The sequence below is a fragment of the Aristolochia californica genome, unplaced genomic scaffold (assembly GCF_029961685.1).
Source record: "Aristolochia californica isolate CCGP_79_NKW_82.1479 unplaced genomic scaffold, dmAriCali1.0.hap1 SCAF_11, whole genome shotgun sequence".
Taxonomy (NCBI): Eukaryota; Viridiplantae; Streptophyta; class Magnoliopsida; order Piperales; family Aristolochiaceae; genus Aristolochia; species Aristolochia californica.
Window position 1 is genome coordinate 27,069,573 of NW_027181782.1, and position 20,500 is coordinate 27,090,072.

Here is a 20,500-nt window from a genome sequence, read left to right on the forward strand (position 1 = left end):
GGGCAGAGAAGCCGCCTTGGTTTCTTGAAAAATAGCAACATTTGCCTTGGTAGAGGCAAGGAGGTCCCGAATTGCGGCACGACGACGCACGAATCCAATTCCTCGAACATTCCAAGAGATAATGATCATTGATCACTTGTCTTCTTCCTGGACATCTCAGATAGGTGGTTATCTCCCCTGAGGGGATCTGTGTAGACGGCGTCCATCACCTTGGCAAGTTCCACTATTTGTGCCCAGGTTTCTGGGTCGAATTTTTGATGTTCTATCTGAAGAGCAGCCACATACTTATGAGCTCTTTCACCCGTCTCTGGAAAGATGAAGTCCCCTATCTCTGGATTGCAGGGGTATCTAGTAGTAGCACTGAATCTTCCTGGAGAAGTTGTCTCGGATGACCTCTATTCCGGCGCTGGTAGGTGGTAGGTGGCAAGGGGTGGAGGAGGAGGAATTTTGGAGTGGGAATATCTCGGAGGTGGTGGAGGGGGAGAGTTTATAATTTGGGTGGTGGTTTGAGGGGTGTGAGGACTGTGGGATGGAGTTATAGGGAGGCCTATGGTCTTTTAATGGGAGGGGGGGGGGGGGGGGGTGTGGTTATTTCGGGGGGTAAAGTGGGAGGGTGAATGGCAGCAATAAGTATCTAGGGGTTGGAATAGATTTTATCAGGGATAATATCTTTGGTGGGTTGAGATGGACTGGTGGGTGGGTGGTATGGCAGGTCGGATGGGGGGGGGGGGACAACCAAGTAGGCAGCTGGAATAGAGTCAGCGCCAGCTGTAAGACTAGCAGGTTCAGGACGCCTCTTCTGGGGAGAAGAGGTTGGCGTTGCTACTCTCAATGTGTGGACAGGTTGTGGAGAATCTCTGGATTTAGTTGTAGGACTCGAGGTCACATTTCTGAAATCTTACATATCTGCCAACTTGATACGAATCCAGAATCGGGCATTATCCACCATAATGCATTGGAAGTAGCGTCCTTCGTAAGGATGAATAGGATTGATGAGGATCCGGGCCTCATCAAGGCGATGCCAGTGCTCAGTAAGGGGGTCCAGAGCAATTATGTCACCAAACTCCGAGATGATGCTCGTGAAGACCTCATTGTGCCATAGTTCCGCCGGGAGGCCGGTGACTGTAGCCCATTGCCCAAATTGACTGGAAGGAGTTGAGGGGAGCCATTCTGATATCCCAATGATGCCCAAGGGGGTGTGGGATGTGAGAGCAAGGGCCGCAGAAGACTCTTGCTGGGTTTCAAAGTGAACAAGCCAGGAATGGGGTAGGGGAGGTGAAGCTCATCAGTCAGGCATTGAAGGATGTTGGATTTGACGATACTGGAGGAGGTGTGGACTAGGATAGAGCGGGTCAGAGATTGTTGCCCTTTATGGAGTAAGTTCGGATGGATTTGGATGGTTTTGGATTTGTCTGAAGGAAGAAGGTGTGTAGGAATATGGTGATTTGAAAAGAGCTTCTGCATGGCTGGGTTAAGGGGGTTAGGGAATTTCAAAGGAAGGGGAGGGCGGGTTGGGGGGGAGAAATGGGCTTACAAGAGTGTTTTGTCGCTGGTGGGGCTCAGGTATAAGGGGGGTGGGGGCAGGGGGGAGGCTCGAGTGGTGCCACTAGATCTGGGGGCTCCCCCTGCCGGAGTCTACACCGGAGAGAGGCTTCGGATGGCTTCTTCGAACTCCTTCTAGCCAAATCCCGAGTTTGTGACCTCGGGAATATAGATCTTGGCGAGCACTGTGGAGCCACACCGATGGATGACATGGCACTCTCTTTGTCCCCGAAAGGAGCTCACCGACAGGAAGAAAATTGAATCCCGTGTCCAAAGTTCACAAGTTCGATTAGCTTCGTTCATGACTTGTTGGAACTGAAGGACGAAGCTTGAAGCGGCTTCCATCGGAACACAGATGAAGGACATCTTCGATCCGATGGCAGAGGAGATGCGAATCACCTATCCGAAGCTCTGGGCCACTTTCTCCACTGTAAATCTGTTTTTTCTGAAGCTGAAACGGAAAGGGGGGTTCCTATTCTTTCGCCGGGAGATCGTCTTCCAGCTGGCTTCGAAATCTTCCGTAGGAGGTTCCGTTGGCTCGTCGGAGGGAAGATTCAAGGTTTCTGAGCGTCTGGCTTGACGTTTTGCTGGTTCGGAATTTCTGTGTCTTCTCAGAAAGTCAACCTCTTTCCATCGATCGATGTCGGAGAAGGAGTTGGCATCCTTGCCGGAAGTCTGCTGTCAAGGGTTCCGGTCACCGGTTGCAGGGACGGTGATCGGAGAAAGATCTCGGCTCATTTTCGAAAAGCGGTGCACGTTACGTGTTTCGCCGGCGTATGTTACGCGTTTCACCTGTGGACGTTACGCGTAACGTTAATTTCTTTCCGAAATCGCCCAAAATTGCCCAAATCGCCTCTCTCACGCTCTCTCGTTCCATAGGCTCTGTAATATGAAATCCTAACTCAGCAAAAACTGATTTCACCCACAAGAACTCACTTATTGAATGAGCCATTGCTTTATGCTTGCTTCGTTTCTGGATTTTGCTACTAGAATTTGTTTCTTACTCTTCGAACTAACCAAGTTACCCCAACAAAGCAACAATTTTAATCATGGACCTCCAATCTATCTTGAATCTTGCATAATCTGCATAAGAGTATCCTAACACATCAATGCGTTCATGAGAAGGTGTACAATAGACCTTTTCTAGGAGCACCTTTCAAATATTTCAGGATTCTATGAGCAACTTCTAAGTGTACTTTGCATGGATTCTCCATGACTTGAATAACAACTCCCACTACAAATTATGTCTGGCCTAGTAATAGTGGCATAAATTAACTTACCCACTAGGTACATGTATTGTGTTATATCCTTAAGCTTAGGACTTTGATCATCATGAAGACTAGTATTGACTTGCTTGGGAGTATCTACTGAACATGCACCCAATAATACTACTCTTCAGAAACATCTAATGTGTACTCTTCAGAAGTATCTACTGAACATGCGCCCAATATTCTTGTATTCCATGAGAGAATGAAACATATAGAGATGCAGTTATGTAGGGGAAGGTGGTAACTCCTTATGTGAAGTCTTCAGACCAGTTGGGAGATATATTTACCAAGTCTTTGGGAAGATGTGAACATGTATCCATTGTTAGTGTTTGTGGTCTGTGTTAAGACTTGGCTTTATGCACCTTAATCGACTACTCTTTTTGGGTTGTATTGGTTAGGTACTTACATGGTATCAGAGCAGGTTTGTCCCACATCCCGCGTTTGAATCCCCGCCGCGTGTTCTCATGTTTGGCGCGAGGACTTTGCATTTGCATTTGGCGGGGTGGGTGTTAGTGTTTGTGGTCTGTGTTAAGACTTGGCTTTCTGCACCTTACATGGTATCAGAGCGGGTTTGTCCCACGTCCCGCATTCGAATCCCCGCGCGTTCGCATGTTTGGCACGGGGATTTTGTATTTGCATTTGGCGGGGTGGGTGTTAGTGTTTGTGGTCTGTGTTAAGACTTGGCTTTCCGCACCTTAATCGACTAGTCTTTTCGGGTTGTATTGGTTAGGTACTTACATGGTATCAGAGCAGGCTTGTCCCACGTCCCGCGTTCGCATGTTTGGCGCGGGGACTTTGCATTTGCATTTGGCAGGGTGGGTGTTAGTGTTTGTGGTTCTGTGTTAAGACTTGGCTTTTCGCACCTTAATCGACTAGTCTTTTCGGGTTGTATTGGTTAGGTGCTTACATGGTATCAGAGTAGGTTTGTCCCACGTCATGTGTTCGAATCCCCGCGGTTCGCATGTTTGGCGTGGGGACTTACATTTGCATTTGGCGGGGTGGGTGTTAGTGTTTGTGGTCTGTGTTAAGACTTGGCTTTCCGCACCTTAATCGACTAGTCTTTTCGGGTTGTATTGGTTAGGTGCTTACATCCATTAGTGACAAGGTGGGATTGTTTGATATCTACTCTTCAGCTTGAGGGGGAGTCTTAGCATAAAAGTCCAATGGTATTTTCGTCATTTCCCATATTTTTCACATTACATTTTCTCTTATAGTATGGCTATTTGATAGAGAATGTCTTATTTAATCTCTAGTTAAATTTTCATTTAATTTAGACATATATTTTAGGATATATGTAATTTTGAGGATTGAGGAGCATTTTTGTCTTTTTTGTAAATTTTTACTTAAACACTGATTACATAGAAGATGGACGGGCCTTTCTGGCTCAGATTCCAAGGCAGGAAAGCTGCTCCTCTTCCAGAGCTCCTTTTCCTCTTCTACTTTCTCCCCAAATCACATATTTTTCGATATATATTAAGGAAGAAAGTTCCAGAAAAAAAAATAAAATTCTATTGAGGACGAACAGAGAAAAGAAAGTAAATAGAGAAGTGGAAGAAGAGAAGTGTGGAGCGGAATAGGGGCAAGTTGGCAAACATATATCATACCCCACTTGCTCTTTTTATTAATTGTGGCAGATACAAAGAAGAGAATTTAATGCATAATTAGCAGCGACAAATGAACAAAATACCTCACAATTAAATGTCATGCATGAGCAAGAAACATTATGAAGATTGTTAAGGAATAGTCCCACATGGATTAGCGAATACAAAGATCTTGAGTTTATTAGTTGGGAAAGAGGTTTCCTAAGTTGGCTAGTCATTTTGGGATGGGCCTTGGACCCAACTTTACATGGTATTAGAGTAGGTACTCATATGTGAGCCTACACCTAAACTAACTCGTATAGCCACAAAAGAGAACTTACACCTAAACTATCCACTTGTAGAGCCACAAAAGAGGGGCTACACCTAAACTCTCTACTTGTAGAGCCACAAAAGAGGGTTTACACCTGAAATTATCCACTTGTAGAGCGACAAAAGAGGGCCTACACCTAAAATTATCCACTTGTAGAGCCACAAAAGAGGGCCTACACGTGAGGGGGAGTGTTAAGGAATAGTCCTACATGGATTAATGAGTATAAAGATCTTGAGTTTATTAGTTGGAAAAAAGGCTTCCTAAGTGGGCTAGTTATTTTGGGATGGGCCTTGGACCCAACTTTACAAAGATCTTTCAAGGTTTGCTTCTGTGTGTGTTCCTAAGAATAGAGGGACTGCTAACTATATTTTTTATGTCATCTTCTATTGATATTCTGTTTGTTATTCTTGGAAAAGCAACAATAAAAAAAGTTTTGGTAAATGTTTCATCTGACACTGTCTTTGTTATTATTTACAGAGGATGATACAAGCATTAGTGCTAATGTTAAAGTACCAATTCTGCAATCTTTTCATCAGCACATATATGACCGCGAGTGGCATTTTTCATGTGAGTCTGTATATCCTGGATATTTTATTACTTCGCTAACAATTTCCTCTAATAGTATTCTGTGTAAAGCACATGTTGTTCCTAATTATTTATGTTGTAGTTGTGGTGGTTATGTTTTCAATATCTGAAGAATTCAGGTAAAGCAAGGTGGATCCATGCCAAGGTTTCGATTCTGCTGTAGAAACTATTTCAGCACCAATGATTTTGCTTCCCTCTTCAGAAAGATGATGAGTTTCACAGCTCAAATGAAATTGCTACACCTGAGCCATTCCAAATAAAAAACTCCACCTGTCAAAATAATGTAATTTAAAAACAGTGCATGTGGAAATAATTCATTCAGAACTTTTAAGTGTTTTCGAAATAGTAGTGTTATAAAAACTTTGAATGAGTTTACACCATCAGTTCAGTGAAAACAAATGATGCATATTGTTGACTTAAATTGTGCTTGATTTCACCATCCTAAAACATATATGATCTTGATCTGAATATTGGTTCCGCATGTATTAAGGACATGACTTGTGGTATAAGCATTTGACTCCTTAAAATTTATGAAGCATTCAATTTTTCCATATTGGTGCCAGAAAACCTTATCTTTTACTTTTTCAAATCCTACTTACAGTTGGCATCTCTTTGATTTTTCTTTTGAAATAGTTTGATCAGTTTATGCAATAAATTCTATCAATAAAGTTTTTAAGATTGATTTCTCCTTTATGACATTTCAAAGCATGATGGATCAACATATGCAATGGAAAGGGTAACTTACTATTCTGCGGCTATGGTTGGTATTTTCATTATTCCTGAGATGTTGGATGTGATTGCTCTTTCTTGTTGGGTGCTAGACTTTTTTTTTTTTTTTTTTTTCTTGTTTGTGAAGTTTTGGTGCTGATTTATGTATTCCTTTACATTTTCTTTTCTAATTGAATTGTCTACTATAATTATTCCCGACGCATCTCTTGTATTCAGGTGGCATGAAAGACTACAAAGTTCTCATGGATCAGTTTCACCATGTTGCAGATGCTTTTTTAGAGCTTGGAAGAGGGTAAATTCTTATTCTATCACTAAAAATCATTAGCAGTTGTGTTGTATGTGTGGTGTTCTTTTATTTATAGACTTTACTGGTGGCCTTTTTCTCTAGTTCTCTCAATTATCAAGTTAAGTGTCAGATGGTGATCTAAAAGAGGAAAGAGGAAGATGGTGATCTTGTCTTATTAGCTATGAATCTTCTACTTAATATATAGATTAAAAAAGAGGGGGTTCCTTTCGTCTCTAAAGTTACTTTTAATGTCTTTTCTATGTTTTCTCCAGTTATCAAGAAGCAATTGAAGACACTACGAAAAGAATGGGAAGAGGGATGGCAAAATTTATATGCAAAGAGGTTTGTAAGCTACGTTAAAACATGAACTATGAAAATAATAGGGTGCTTATTTAATACTTCAAATGTTATTTTGTTTGGTCACTGTGCATTAGTAAATGGTTTATCACCAACTCACATTACAATGTAGGTCGAAACGGTGGACGATTATGACGATTATTGCCACTATGTAGCAGGACTTGTTGGCTTAGGACTTTCAAATATTTTTTACAGTTCTGAGCTGGAAGATCTGGCTCCTGATAACCTCTCCAATACAATGGGATTATTTCTTCAGGTTTTGGCAGCTGGAAAACTTTTTATGTACGTTATTCAGTGGGATAATTTCTCATGTATTTTTTCCATGTCTGTGCCACCAAATTGCAGAAAACGAATATTATTCGTGATTATCTGGAAGATATTAATGAGATACCAAAATCTCGTATGTTCTGGCCTCGAGAAATATGGAGTAAATATGCTGACAAACTTGAGGTGGCTAATCGTTTTCTTCTTCTTTTATATTAGTTTATATGATGTGGTGCTGTTCGAGATTTGCTTGTGCATTATTACAGTGTTTCCTTAATCTGTCAATGCCAAAGTTACAATCATAGAGTTTGTTATGGATTCAGAATGTCATGATCTGGATACTCTATTGATGTTGTAATGACTCAAAATTGGATTTACTGAGTAAAAAAGGATTGATGAAGGAGATATAAACCATATCTTCTCATAATTGCATTTAATTCCCCAACTCAACACTGAATTGCATATTGGTCCCTGGACTCAGAAATAATCTTCAACACATGTTTAATCAGAGCCACTTATTTTACTCGTTTTACCCCATTTGTGTTGGAGATTCTGAAGATTCTAATGTTGAACAATTATTTTTCTGTTGAAAGTCTTAATTTTTATATAGAAAGTTTTGTCATCAGTTTCTTAGTAGATAAGAATTAAAAAGCCAGTAGGTTTTTTATTTTTAGTGATTCCAGGTAGGTATCTTATTTTTGGAAAGTCAAAATCAGCCAGACTTAGAAGTCTTAATTAATCTTTTTTTTTTTATTTTGAAAATCCCAATTACTTTATGTTTATGTGTGTTTTAAACTCCTTTTGTGCTCAAACTTTATTAATAAGTGTCTCTAAGGCAGGTCTACTGGCGACTAAAAAACTAGTTGTACAAGTTGATTTTCTGTTTCCCTTACTCTTGTTTTCCTTTTCTGCCTCCCATCTTCTTCCATTTTTTTTTAGTTACTCTTTTTTTTTAAAATGTTCTTCAGGATTTCAAATATGAGGAAAATACTGCCAAAGCTGTGGAGTGCTTGAACGAAATGATCACTAATGCATTAACACATGTGGAGGATTGCCTGAAATATATGTCTGCGTTGCGAGATCCATTTGTATTTCGGTTTTGCTCTATTCCTCAGGTACGCTAAACTTCAAATAACTGTTTCTGGTACAATACATTTTTTTTATTTGTTAAAAGGTTGAGGTACTTTGACCCCGTAAATTATGGAAATTACTCTCATGCCCCTCAAAAATTAGAAATTACTCTCACCCCCTTATTTTTAACTTTCATAACTCTGAAAACCTTTTCCTCTTTTCTATATAAAAAGGACACAACTGCCCTTTTAGATTGGAATTTTTTAACATTAAGATGTTTACATGCCCAATGATGTGGTTCCACCTTTTTCATGTGCAAAGATGGTGAGGTAGAGGAAGGGTTTTCCCATCCTCTCACTTCCTTGATCTCCTCCTATGTCTTATGCCTATGAGGGCAAGAAGGGGAGGTGGTTGCCACCCCGGAGAGGGAGTAGGAGGACTTGCTTGTCCCAAATTTTTTTAAATGCCTCGGCATTGCATTGGTGGATCCTCTACTGCTTCAGCACCATTAAGGTAGGCACCTCAATTTCGAGGCAGTTTTTTTTACATATTTTAAATCTATTAATTATGCCATCTTACGATTGAAACTGGAAAATATTTCTTAAATCTCAATGATGGTAACAAAAGAATAGAAGTGAAAGTAAAAGGTTTGACCCTTCTTTGTGACCCTCTTTGTCGTAGCCCCCATCAATCACTTTCTTTGTCTTTAGGTTTTGGAAAACACAAAATAGAGTAAAAAAGGTTATTGAGCAATTTAAGTGTTTTGTATTTTAACTCACAAAAAGAAAGTTAGCTGGAAATTTTGGAACATACAAAACCTGTAATAGGAGCATAGAGGAAGTGTCCTAAACCACATCCTCACCACTAATAAGAGAAGAAGGTACACTGCTCTCCCATTAATCATCCATACAGGTTGAAGTGCATTTGTGAAAGGAAGTATCCTTGATTCTACAATGACAATCCACGAATTTATAGACTACAAGAGAAAAATACCATGAGTAATCCTTAAATTGGACTTCGTAAAAGCCTTTGATAGAGTGAACTAGAATCTAGTAGAAAACATCTTTCACTTGATAGGATTCAAAGACAAGTGGCGATTCTGGATTTGTAGCTGTATATCATCAACTCCATGTTTCCTCCTCTCAATGATACGGTATGTAGCTATGTCAAAGGGACTAGGGGAATTAGGCAGGGTAATACAATTTCACCCCATCTATTTAACTTAGTTGCAGATACCTATTCTCTACGGTTTATGCAGCCAAAGAAACAGAATGGCTGAGGCTATATTTTGAAGAAAGCAAATCTAGTGTTCTTCTTATCCAGGTCGTTGACGACACACTATGTTTACAAGAGGGATCCATAGACCAAACTAGCAAGATGAAAGCTTTCCTCAATCTATCCTTCCTTGCTTCTGAACAGAGCGGGACAGCAGTGAGAGCAGAGAGGGATCGTTGCGGTCACCGGTGATGAACCAGAGATCCCAAAGAAGCAGCAATAATAGGTAGAGTAATCAACTCGGCATATAACTCGACAGTAATCAACTTTGAACCAGTTGACCAGAGTAATCAACTAGCACTCGATAGATTAATCAGATTAACTCAGCAGAGCGGTTCCATAGGTGGTAGTGGGTCCTGATGAAGAGATCTTGCCGTGGCGATGCCATTCTCTCCTCTGCACGAGATAAGATTTGAAAACAAAATAAAATAATACTGCAACACAAGGAGCCTAATTGATGCCGATTTCAGGATCTCTTCAATCCAAACAGAATGGAATCAGACAGACCAAAAAGGGAGATAGAATAAGCCCTTATCTAAAAGGCAGAAGAAGTAACCGCTCGTGAGCCAGCAGAGACAATAGAGATGAGGCTGCAGATTGAGTTCTCAGAATCAATCACTGAGAGCAGCAGTAAACAAACTGATTCACCGAGCAGCAGTAAACAACGGGTATAGGGACTAAAAAGAGAAAAAAAAAAGTTATATACAAACCTAAACTACTAGAGATAATAGATCAGAAAAGGATCACATTATCTCTGTGAATCTGCTCTGATACCATGTTGAATTTATGGAAAAGAGATATACTTCATTGACTTGATTTAATCAGAGTACATGAACCCTTATTTATAATAGAGGAAAGTAGTAAACTCCAATTATAATTAAACTACCTTTGTCCCAGTTACACCCATACTCTAACACTTAAAGATAAGTCCTAGCATAATTAAATAACTCAACATAAATAGAATACTAACATAATTAAAACACCTTTAAACTAAGAAATTTTCCTGTGAGACCACCTTTGTGAGACTCTTGTAAGACTCCTCCATATTAATTCTAGTTTTGTGAGACTGCTTATTGTGAGAGTCATGTAAGAGGCTTTCATATCTTCTCTTTAACAATGACCAAATGAGTAAGGTGCACGAAGACATGGAGTAGGAGTGTTGAAGACGGAATAGAAGGTGCACTAAAAAACGTCGACCAAATGATTAACAGTCGATATGTTGAGATGAGATAAAAAAAAGTCTCTATGCGGAGTTGTTTGCCCATATGACTAGACAACTGATTTAAATGAAGCTAGATGAGAAGAGAGTCCAATGAAACATCAAACAATCAAGGAATCAATCGAGTTGCGTTCTAGAAGAGTTGCATATCAAAATTGAATGTTTTGATTCTTCAAAAATAGGTCTCTAAAATCTCTAAGTGACCTATAAATGTAATTAGCAGCTCATTATGAGAATTTTGAGTATTTTCCCTGGAATTTTAATTGAGATTTGTTGAGACTTAAAAAAGGATAGAAGTTCCCTTTTTGAGTTAGCTAGATATTTGAACATTGAAGAATTCAACTATTTAAGTTGATTTTGTTAGGAATTAAACACCCTAATTCCAAACTAATGAGAACAATAATAATAATCGTGGGAGAAGGAAAAACAAGCACCAAAACAAACAACAAGATTTATACAGGTTCACCTCAAGCTAAGACTACGCCTTGTCTTCCGCCGCTGCAGTAATCCACTATAAAGATGAAATAGTTTATAAGAGATATTTCACACACTTATAGGTGTTTTCTCTAACCTCTCTCGGGCTGCAACTCCCAACTCCTCGGTGATGATAAAACCCTAATAGCAGCGCCCCTCAATTATAAAGAGAAAATTAGGGAAACTGTGATACAAAAGTAAAGTTCCCAAACTGCCCTTAATGAAACAACATTTAATATATCGTGGATCGGACAGGGGATCCGCCCCCACACCCCCGGGAGGGGGGCTTCCCACCCTCCTTCCAACCTCCACGGGCATCACATCTACCAGGATTGCTTCAGAGGTGCACTGATTGTGGAGGGCGACTCCAAAGTCGTCATTGGCTGGTGCTCCCTCCTTCCCCCCGTGGCATCACTGACAACTTTTTCTTGATATTATGGATATTGTTTCCACTACCTCTTGTACTTGGTCCCATGTTCTTAGATCAGCCAATTCGGCTGCTGATTTATGTGCCAAATTGGGCCCCTCCTTGCAATCTCTTGTTGTTAGGGGAGACCTCCCTTGATGTACTATTTTTCTTTCCTTCGTAATAAAATCATCATCATTTAAAAAAAAAGGCAAATTCCCTCCTCAAGAGATTTGGGAGAAGCTGTTGTAGTTGTGGGAAGAGGTTGATAAGCCTTTTGTGCTACTATTTGTGAGCTATAAGTTATTGTGTAAGTAGGGGCTACTGAAAATTCTTTTATAGGTCTAGGCCTGGTGTGCATAGTGAGCTGTTTTTGTAAATCCCAAGTGGGGTTTTGGCTGCACTGCCTAATTGCTGTTGAAAATCCTTTTGTGGGTCTAGGCTAAGAGCCTAGTATGCTGTTGTAAACTAAGTGAGATTATGCTACTATATGTTGGCTTTTGTCGTCAATTAAGTGACATAAATCTCTGTATTTGCATCGTTGTAATTAGCCTTGTTGAATTTAGGATCCCATGATTAGAACCTCGAGCAAAGTAAGAGAGGGAGAGGAGAAGAAGAGAAGAGAGAAAGGGAGAGAGAGAGAGAGCCTTTAAGCTAAGAGAGAGCTTGGATGAATTAAGAGAAGGGGAGAGAGCTTGAATCCTCTACCCCAAGCCAAGGGCCTCAATTTATAGTTTTTTGTGAGGATGGTACAATGTTCATAATGCCCTTAGGGCTACAAGTTTTACATAAGAAAAGACATAAGTAGACATGTTCCTCCTTGACTAATTACATCCTTGTGCCATCTTTATGAGAACTCTTCTTATTTACCATGATGCCACTTCTCTTGGACATGTGAGCCTTCTCATTGGATGTGTGGCCCTTCCTTGGTCGTGTGGGCTTGAGCCCATCTTCCAATACTCCACCTTAAGTTGCGGGTGAGAGAACATCATAAACGCCCAACTTATGGTGAATAAGATCTTCCTGTATAAAATGGCAGTCCACATCAATCATATCTTCCAACACTCCCCCTCAAGCTAGTGTTCTCGTTGTTCTTTTCAAGAGACCCAACTGACCCAAAATAATGGTGAGAAAAAAAAAAATACTCCTAGCCAAAAGACAAAGATCATACTCTATTGAAATGGTCATAGTAAAAAACACTTTCCATTCAATTTCACAGTCGGAAAAGTAGCCCAACTATGGGGCACAAAGTCTACCCACTTTCTTAGGGTAACTAAAAAAAACACTTCTTGGGTGAATAATAGACTTCACTCACGTTGGATGTTGGGCATACTCCTATCCTCTATAGGTAGTGGCTCTATAGTCATTGCTCAGAAGTGTAGTAATAAGCTCCTCCATCACGGTGTCTCAACATAGGGCAAATAAGGGGGTAAAAGGTAATCACCGGAAGATAATATTCTGGGGCCTTCATGTGCTTTCTTCTTCATCGGAGTAACCAATGCTGACAATAATTAGTAATTGAGAAGTCTTTCTTCAATAATAATGTCTCAATCAGAGAGACACAATAGTAGCAACGGATATGAGCCAATGACCAAATAACAAGTACCAAATAATGAAACTTCTTAATAAGGACACATGAAATAATCCACAACGAGTCCACCCTTGAATAAGGAGAATGCACATCAAATAATAAGTGTAACTGAGTAATAAACTTCTTGTAAAGGATGAAGTAAGAAAGTAATTTCCAAGCCTTGGTAAACTTCCAGCCGAGAGCTACTGATCCTCTTAGGACTGGCAAAGGGCTAATAATCAACTCAAGAAAGAATAGATTAAGTACAAGCTCACCAAAAATATTTTTTAATCACCTTATCACTAAACTTAGCCCGAGATGCCCTTCCTTGGTAAATTGATCTAGCCCGAGTTGATGATGGGCTTAGGTCAATTTTCCATCTCATAAGTAGATATACTTAGGTAAAAATTAGAGGCGATTTGTTGTAGATGCCATAAGACAACTCAGACTTAGTGAAACTCCAAAGTGTAAAAACACTTTGGGAGTGTGATACAATTTAAGGAAGGATTGTGAACTACAATAAATATTTTGTGTACTCTGTATTTGATTGCTTCTACACTTTGACTATTTGTGCTTGTACATTGATTGTAATCACACGTGCACATTGTCTAAATTGAATAAACTAACTCACTCATAAGATTAAGTTAAAGAGTCAAATTAAGTATCGAAGGTTAACAAACCTATTCAAACTCCTCTCCCGGTTTGCTCCTCACAACACTTAACAATATGGTGAAGGAGTTATTTCTTGACTTTCTCCTCTTTGTCACTCGTTCACAACTATCAAAATTCAATATCCTAGCCTCCTTTAGTCTTGCAAGAAGGCATGAATTCCTTGTTGCCGACTCAATATTGGCTTTTGCTACAGAGGCTCTATTAGTTAGAACTTGGATGTCAGGAGGGGGCTCATCGATGGACAAGCTCCTGTTGTTTTTTTATCTCCTTTTGAGATTAGCAAACCTCTACCTCAAAAGAGAGATATATGGAGGATAGCCTTTTGAGGACCCCTTGAGCCTGGTAGAGACTTCTTTGTTGCTTTGTGTCTCAAGCTGCTATCGGTAGATCAGAATTTGAGCATAGGAAATGCTAATCTTGCATGTAATCTTTCAGCTTCTCCAATAACTAAATTTTTTTGTGGAATGCCTTGAAGTATAAAATTCTTACCTTTGACAATCTCAAGAAAAGAGGAAATGCATTGTCAACACTATGTGCAGATTATGTGATGAATCTATTGATCATTTTTTGGTCCTTTGGCCTTTTGCTTGGGAGATCTGGACCTCGTTTTTCAAGCTCTTCGGAGTCAGCTTTTGTATACCTGCCCTTTTCTATAACTTTGTTGCTTTATTTCTTGGTCTCGCCTTGCTGAGGCTGGGAAAAATTATGTTCAAAGCTTGCCTCACCTTTGTCCCTTAGATGATTTGGCTTGAGCGCATCCAGAGGCACTTCCATGAACACTCTTCTTAGTTGGCATCCACTCCTATCATATCATGAACAATGTAGTTTTCTTGGTTTGCGCTCTTTAGGAGTTTAGTGATGCAGACGAGAATATCTGATGCGGGTACATATTCGGATATTTAATCGGATCCGGTGCAAATAGTCGGATCCTCGATCGGATCTTTAGTCGGAGTCGGATCCCTAGTCGGATCCTTACTCAGATCTTTTGTATTGAACCCGGGTTGGACTATAAATTGTAGGTTTAGGGTTTGTTTTGTTTTGAGCTGCAGCCCGGGCTTGTTGGGGGCGTTGAATTTGTTTAAAAGGCTGTTTAGGGTTTAGGGATGGGGAGTTGAATGATATTGTTATTTTGAATCGATTTGGAGAAGATTTTCTCTGCGATTTCAGGGCGGATTTCTTGCATTCCTCCCGTGATTCTCAGTTCGATTTGTGTACAGGATAATCGCTATCCTGTCCTGCATCAGTTGGTATCAAAGCTTCAGGCTCGGGAAGAAGCTGATCTAGCCAGAGACGCTGCAGCAAGCAGAAGGGTCGATGAAGACGATGTCGTCGCTATCGCCGTCACCGTTGAGCTACCGCTCAACACTGCTGCCGTCGCCGTTGAGCTACCGCTCAACGTTGCTGCCGGAAAAACTCGGGATTCGACCGAGCAGGTATAGAAACAGAGCAGAGGCTCTGGAGTTGCCGGAAGATAGGGAATCGGCAGGGAAAGGGTTCGGCATCGATGTCGTCCCCGCCGGAACTATCGTGCGACGTTGCCATTGCCGTTGTCGGGGCCGGAACAGCCGTCGACGGAGTTGGCCGAACGGAACGAGTTCGGGACTGATCGAACACAGAGGCGCTGAAACAGAGGTTTCGTGGTGCCGCAACAGGGGTTCGTCCAAGAGAGGAGAACCTCGGGCGAGGCAGGCTCACCTCGGGTTGCCGGAGACGACGACTGGAGAGGGCCGCCGGAGAGGTCTCGATTTTGAACAAAAAGGGGCTCCGAAATCCCAATTTTGGGAGAAAATTTCCATCAGCGTCGGGACAATTTCCAACGTTGAGGTATTTTCGATTTGGGGAAAAACCCTAAGTTATCTTATTTTTTTATTAAAAAAAAAAAAAAACTTTGGATAAATATTGTCTTCCATGGCTGGTGGTCGTGGTCGCAACCGTAATGTTCAAGCAGTGATAATTGAAGATTTTCAGAGGCAAGTCGCACAGTTAGTGAAACTTGACGATTTGCAGAGGCAAGTCGCAAAGTTAGTGAAACTTGGAGATTTGCAGAGGCACGTCGTAGAGTTAACCCAGCGTCTCACGACGCAGGATTTCGGGTCTCATGAGAGGGAAGCTCACCATTACGATACCAGGTTCAACAACCAGAGTTTTGGTCGCCATCCTGCTCGATTCAAGGAGCACCGCGGTCAGGGAGATCGACCTTTAGACCTCGGTTTCAGCGTACCGCTACCCGAGTGTTCTGGGATGTTACAGGCCGAAGGATTCATCGATTGGTTACCTGACAATGAGGCGTTTGGTGACCCTGTGTATGATGATGATGTTGAGGACCCTGTGTTTGATGCTACTGATGTTGTTGAAGAAGTGGTCGATGTGATCGAGGAGCTTGGTGACCCTGTGTATGATGATATGGATGTAGAGGAAGGCGTGGTCGATGAGATTGACACGCTTGGTGACCCTATCTATGATGATGCAGATGTTGAGGAAAACATGGTCGGTGACACTGCGGGGCTTGGTGAACCTGTGTCTGATGTTGTTGGTGATGGCGATGTGTTGTGTGGTGATGGTCATGCGCCTCTGGTTGTTCGTCCGCGTCTGCATGTTTTGTTCGGCCGCCCTTGGCACTCTGATCGCCGTGTTCTTCATGATGGGCGGAGGCCTACCTATTCCCTTAGCATCACAGGGAAGAAGATGGTGTTGACACCTCGTCAGGCACGGCCCACTCCTCTGATATCCATGTTTTTAGTGGAGATTGTGCATGGCGACGTGGCGGTGGATCCTCCTCCTGGATTGCCGCCTGAGCAGGCGACGCTGACCATTCCCGTGCGTCCTTTAAGGACTTCTGCTGTTTTTTATGTCCCACACTTGTGTCCTTCTTTTCTGGGTTCCGCTGAAGCTATTATGAATTCGAGGGTGAGTTCTTTCCAACCCGAGGAGACTGATGCAGGCGAGGATATCTGATGCGGGTACATATGCGGATCCTTAATCGGATCTTTTGTATTGAACCCGGGTTGGACCATAAATTGTAGGGTTAGGGTTTGTTTTAGTTTGAGCTGCAGCCCGGGCTTGTTGGGGGCGTTGAATTTGTTTAAAAGGCTGTTTAGGGTTTAGGGATGGGGAGTTGAATGATATTGTTATTTTGAATCGATTTAGAGAAGATTTTCTCTGCGATTTCAGGGCGGATTTCTTACGTTCCTCCCGTGATTCTTAGCTTGATTTGCGTACAGGATAATCGCTATCCTGTCCTGCATCATTTAGTCAGTTTAATGGGGGCTGTGTGAGGCAGAATTGGGAGCAGATTGCCAAGCTTTTTGTTGTTTAAGCACTCTCCATTGCAGCAATGACTCTTCCCACCCTAGGATGTATCAAGCTCAACTTCTATGGGAGCTCTCTTTGGAGTCCATGGCCGGCAGGTTTTGAGGAGTTTTTAGATCTTTCAATGGTGAAATTCTGCTCACCTTCTTTGGTCCTTTGGGTTTGGCTGACTCAAACTCTTGTTGAGTTTTTAGGCTTAGTGATTGGTTTGAGAATCTTCAAAGATAGATTTCAAGGCTAGCTTGTTGTGGACAGTAATTTTGTGATTATCAGTTTGTGTAGCAAGAAAAAAACCACTCCTTGGAGATTGAGGTTGGGTCTTTTTCTTTGAAGTAGTGGATCTATCTGAGAATGTAATTTGTTGGAAACATGTTTTGAGATCAGCTAATTACTAAGCTGACTACCGCTAAAGATGGGGTTTCCCAATAATCTCTCATAGTAAGGGATCCCCTCTTCTCTGTTTAGCTCTGCTTTTGGGCTTTCATTGAATGCGCCCTTCCTAAAAAACAAAAAAGAAAAAAAATCCTGATAGAAGTCAAAGAGGCATTCAAAAAATGATAGAATAACCAATCTGCATTAACCATTATCTCAAAAAACAAAGTAAAGCAGCCTCTTAATGACAGGAAGTATTTTATCAAACAGCTAGAGGGCACCTGAATGGCTGCACTAACTTGTATACCAGTAATTAGCCCACAATGGGGCAGAATAACACCATAAAACTGATCTAATACATAAGTTGGAACAGCAACCCATGAAAGGAGGAAACTAGATTAGTCAGAATCAAAAAATTTAATTTTTTACCATCCAACAGTCTGCACAGAGGATGGAGCAAGGAAAGAGGAGAAAAATAAGGGAAAACCTCGCCTGGTTATCTCCAATGCACTGATACCATATGAAATCGAGTGAGGGAGCCTGCAAAAGGGAGAAGATCTGAGAGATGAAGTGGAAACACTTCGGCTGCTGGGAGGGCTGCTGTAGGTCTAGTTCGTGGTTTGAGATTGACCCTTAATCCCTCTTTATTAACCTAAACATAAATTTCATGGAAAAGGACAGTAATGCCACTCTCTTTTCAGCCATAAAACATGATGTAATTGACAAATAAGCTAGTAAAGGCTAGAGAGAGTGAGAGAGAGGAACACTTGCTTAAGTAAAATTACTAAAATAATTTAATATACGTTTTAAAAAAATAATTTAATATATATTTTAAAATGGGAAAAAGTGTTTTTTACTTATTTGACTGCACAATTTGATTTTTACAATATATCATTTACTTTTTCTTTTGGCTACTGTGTTTATTTTACTTTTATTTTTAATTTCATTTGTATTTATTATACTAATTTTAACTATTTAGTTATGTTTAGATATTTGATTGAAAGTTACATATTGTTACAATGTGGGACCCACCATGGTGCTCGAGCTGGTGGGATCCACAAATATCTCACAAGCTGGTAAGCAAACACGAGTTAAGGAATAAAGAAGAACAAGCTGAAATGAGTTAGAAGACTTGAAGATCAAGTGGGACCCACAAATATCTCACGAGCTGGCAACCTTATCAAGATGAGCTGGAAGATCATGAGGGACCCACAAGGATAAGGCGACGAGCTGGCCTCCTCCCTTATATTCACGTGAATGAAGAAAGAGTTCTAGTTCAACTCATATTAGTCTTCTAGTAGATTGGTTTGAATAGACTTATCTTAGAGAGGTAGAGTTGGAATGTAATTAGGATTGAAAGGCTAATTGTATAAGGACTTTACCTCTTCCTCTACTATAAATAGAGGTGTTGTAATTCGGAATTAATCAAGTTACACATCTTCTTCTTGAGCTAATCTCTCTCTGTCTTTTTGCTTGGTGCCACCTCTCTTTTCTCTTTTATTTTTTCTTCTCCCTGCCCGAGAGCTCTTCTTCCCTTTTCTTCTTTTCTTCTTTCTTCTTTCTTTTGCTCGGAATTATGGAAAAGGGATCCTAGATTCAACATGGTATCAGAGCATTAAATTTAGGATCCCTCATCAAAGGAATGCTCTAAAGAAGTAATGATCAACACCACTCAAAGCAGGCTCTTTTGTGAAGGAAGAACACAAGCCGAGAGATAAGTGTTCAAATTTTTTCTTCTTCATGTTACTGGTTTCCGAATTTTAGAAGGTGATTTAAGGATGAGTACGTGAATGCTTTCATCTTATCATATTATGGATATGCATGCCTCTCTATCTAGAAGAAACTGTCAAAACAGTTTTGTTGGTTTGGAAATTCTGTTAACCGAGACTAGTACATGATCAGATTGTTGGAATTTTTTTTTTTTTTTTCGTGGGAACAAGTCCCCTGATATAGAAGATTGTTATTGAGTCTCTTATGAGTGGTATTAAAGAAAAAAAAAATCAGAAGGATAATTTAGCATCAATGCTAAAATTCCCCATACATCGAGTTGTTTAAAGAGTACTACTTGGAGTTATTATTAAAAAATTTTTTGAAGAAGGGCCTATCATGGCTTAAGAGAATATGAATATCAAAAGTGATATACTAAGAATTACCACCATACCCTTATGTGGGGTATCAAATTTTATGAGTTGGTCCACATCGGTTCGGAGGATCCTTATAACAAAATACCTACTTGGTCACCTCACCACACGAGGACCACCTATTGATGAAGATGATATTTTTTATAACAAATGGTTGAAAAATGATACTTTGGTGATTAGTTGGCTAATCAATAGCATGGAAGAACATGTCTCCAACAATGTCATTCATCTTGACACTGCTAAACAAATTTGGGAGACATGTGCTAAACTGTACTCTTGCCCGGATACTCTACATAGACCATATGATATTCTCCAAAGAATGTTGAATACTAAACAAGGAGAAAATATCCATGAGTACTTGGCCCGCTTTAGAGGCTTTCTTCAAGAGTGGAAGTTAGCTCAACCTTCAACCACAAATATTTCTATCCAAGACAAACAGAAGGAAGCGTTAATTACTGCAATTTCTCTTGCAAATGTTAAACCCCATCTTGAGATTGCCAAGAGTCAACCTCTGAGTGCTTTTGCTGTCCCCAAGTTTGATGATGTATGCACAACACTGCTTCGTATTCTAGACACTTCTTCCTCTACTACTGACGTATGATCCGCTATGTATTCCGATCATAGAGGATCATCATCTGACTGCGGCTGAGGCCGAGGCAGAGGTTATAGAAGAGGCAGAGGAAGAGGTGGAAGGACTAGTGCTCGCAGAGCAGATAGGAAAGAATGTACTCATTGTAAAAAAATTGGCCACACTATAGATGAATGTTATTACAAGGATTCCAAGGCATGCACTTACTGTGGACAATATGGCCATTATAAAGAAATATGCTATAAAGACAATGGACAGTTAGAGTCGACAAGGGCTAATCAAGCCTTTATAAGTGATACAAAAGAAGAACAACCCACAAAATCAGTAGCATAGAAATTTTTTACAGATGAAGAGTATGAGCTATTTCAGAAAATGAAGACAATGTTGGGTTCTTCTACTAGTTCCTCCGCAACTACTGCTGCCACTACCGCTTCAGGTATGCTATCTCCCTCTTCTTCAT

General features: G+C 40.6%; 1 protein-coding gene across 2 annotated transcripts in view; it reads left to right on the forward strand.

Moving 5' to 3' along the window:
- LOC137944698 (squalene synthase 8-like) overlaps positions 1-20,500 on the forward strand; it is a 65,906-nt gene that overhangs the window by 31,657 nt on the left and 13,749 nt on the right. For both annotated transcript variants that reach the window (XR_011110839.1, XM_068790418.1), the window contains exons 4-9: positions 5,199-5,288; positions 6,252-6,327; positions 6,594-6,663; positions 6,791-6,934; positions 7,024-7,128; positions 7,911-8,057. Coding sequence is in view for 1 of the 2 variants with exons in the window: in XM_068790418.1 (XP_068646519.1) it covers positions 5,199-5,288; positions 6,252-6,327; positions 6,594-6,663; positions 6,791-6,934; positions 7,024-7,128; positions 7,911-8,057 (632 nt within the window). In the remaining variant the exon portion in view is untranslated. The remainder of the gene's footprint in view (positions 1-5,198; positions 5,289-6,251; positions 6,328-6,593; positions 6,664-6,790; positions 6,935-7,023; positions 7,129-7,910; positions 8,058-20,500) is intronic.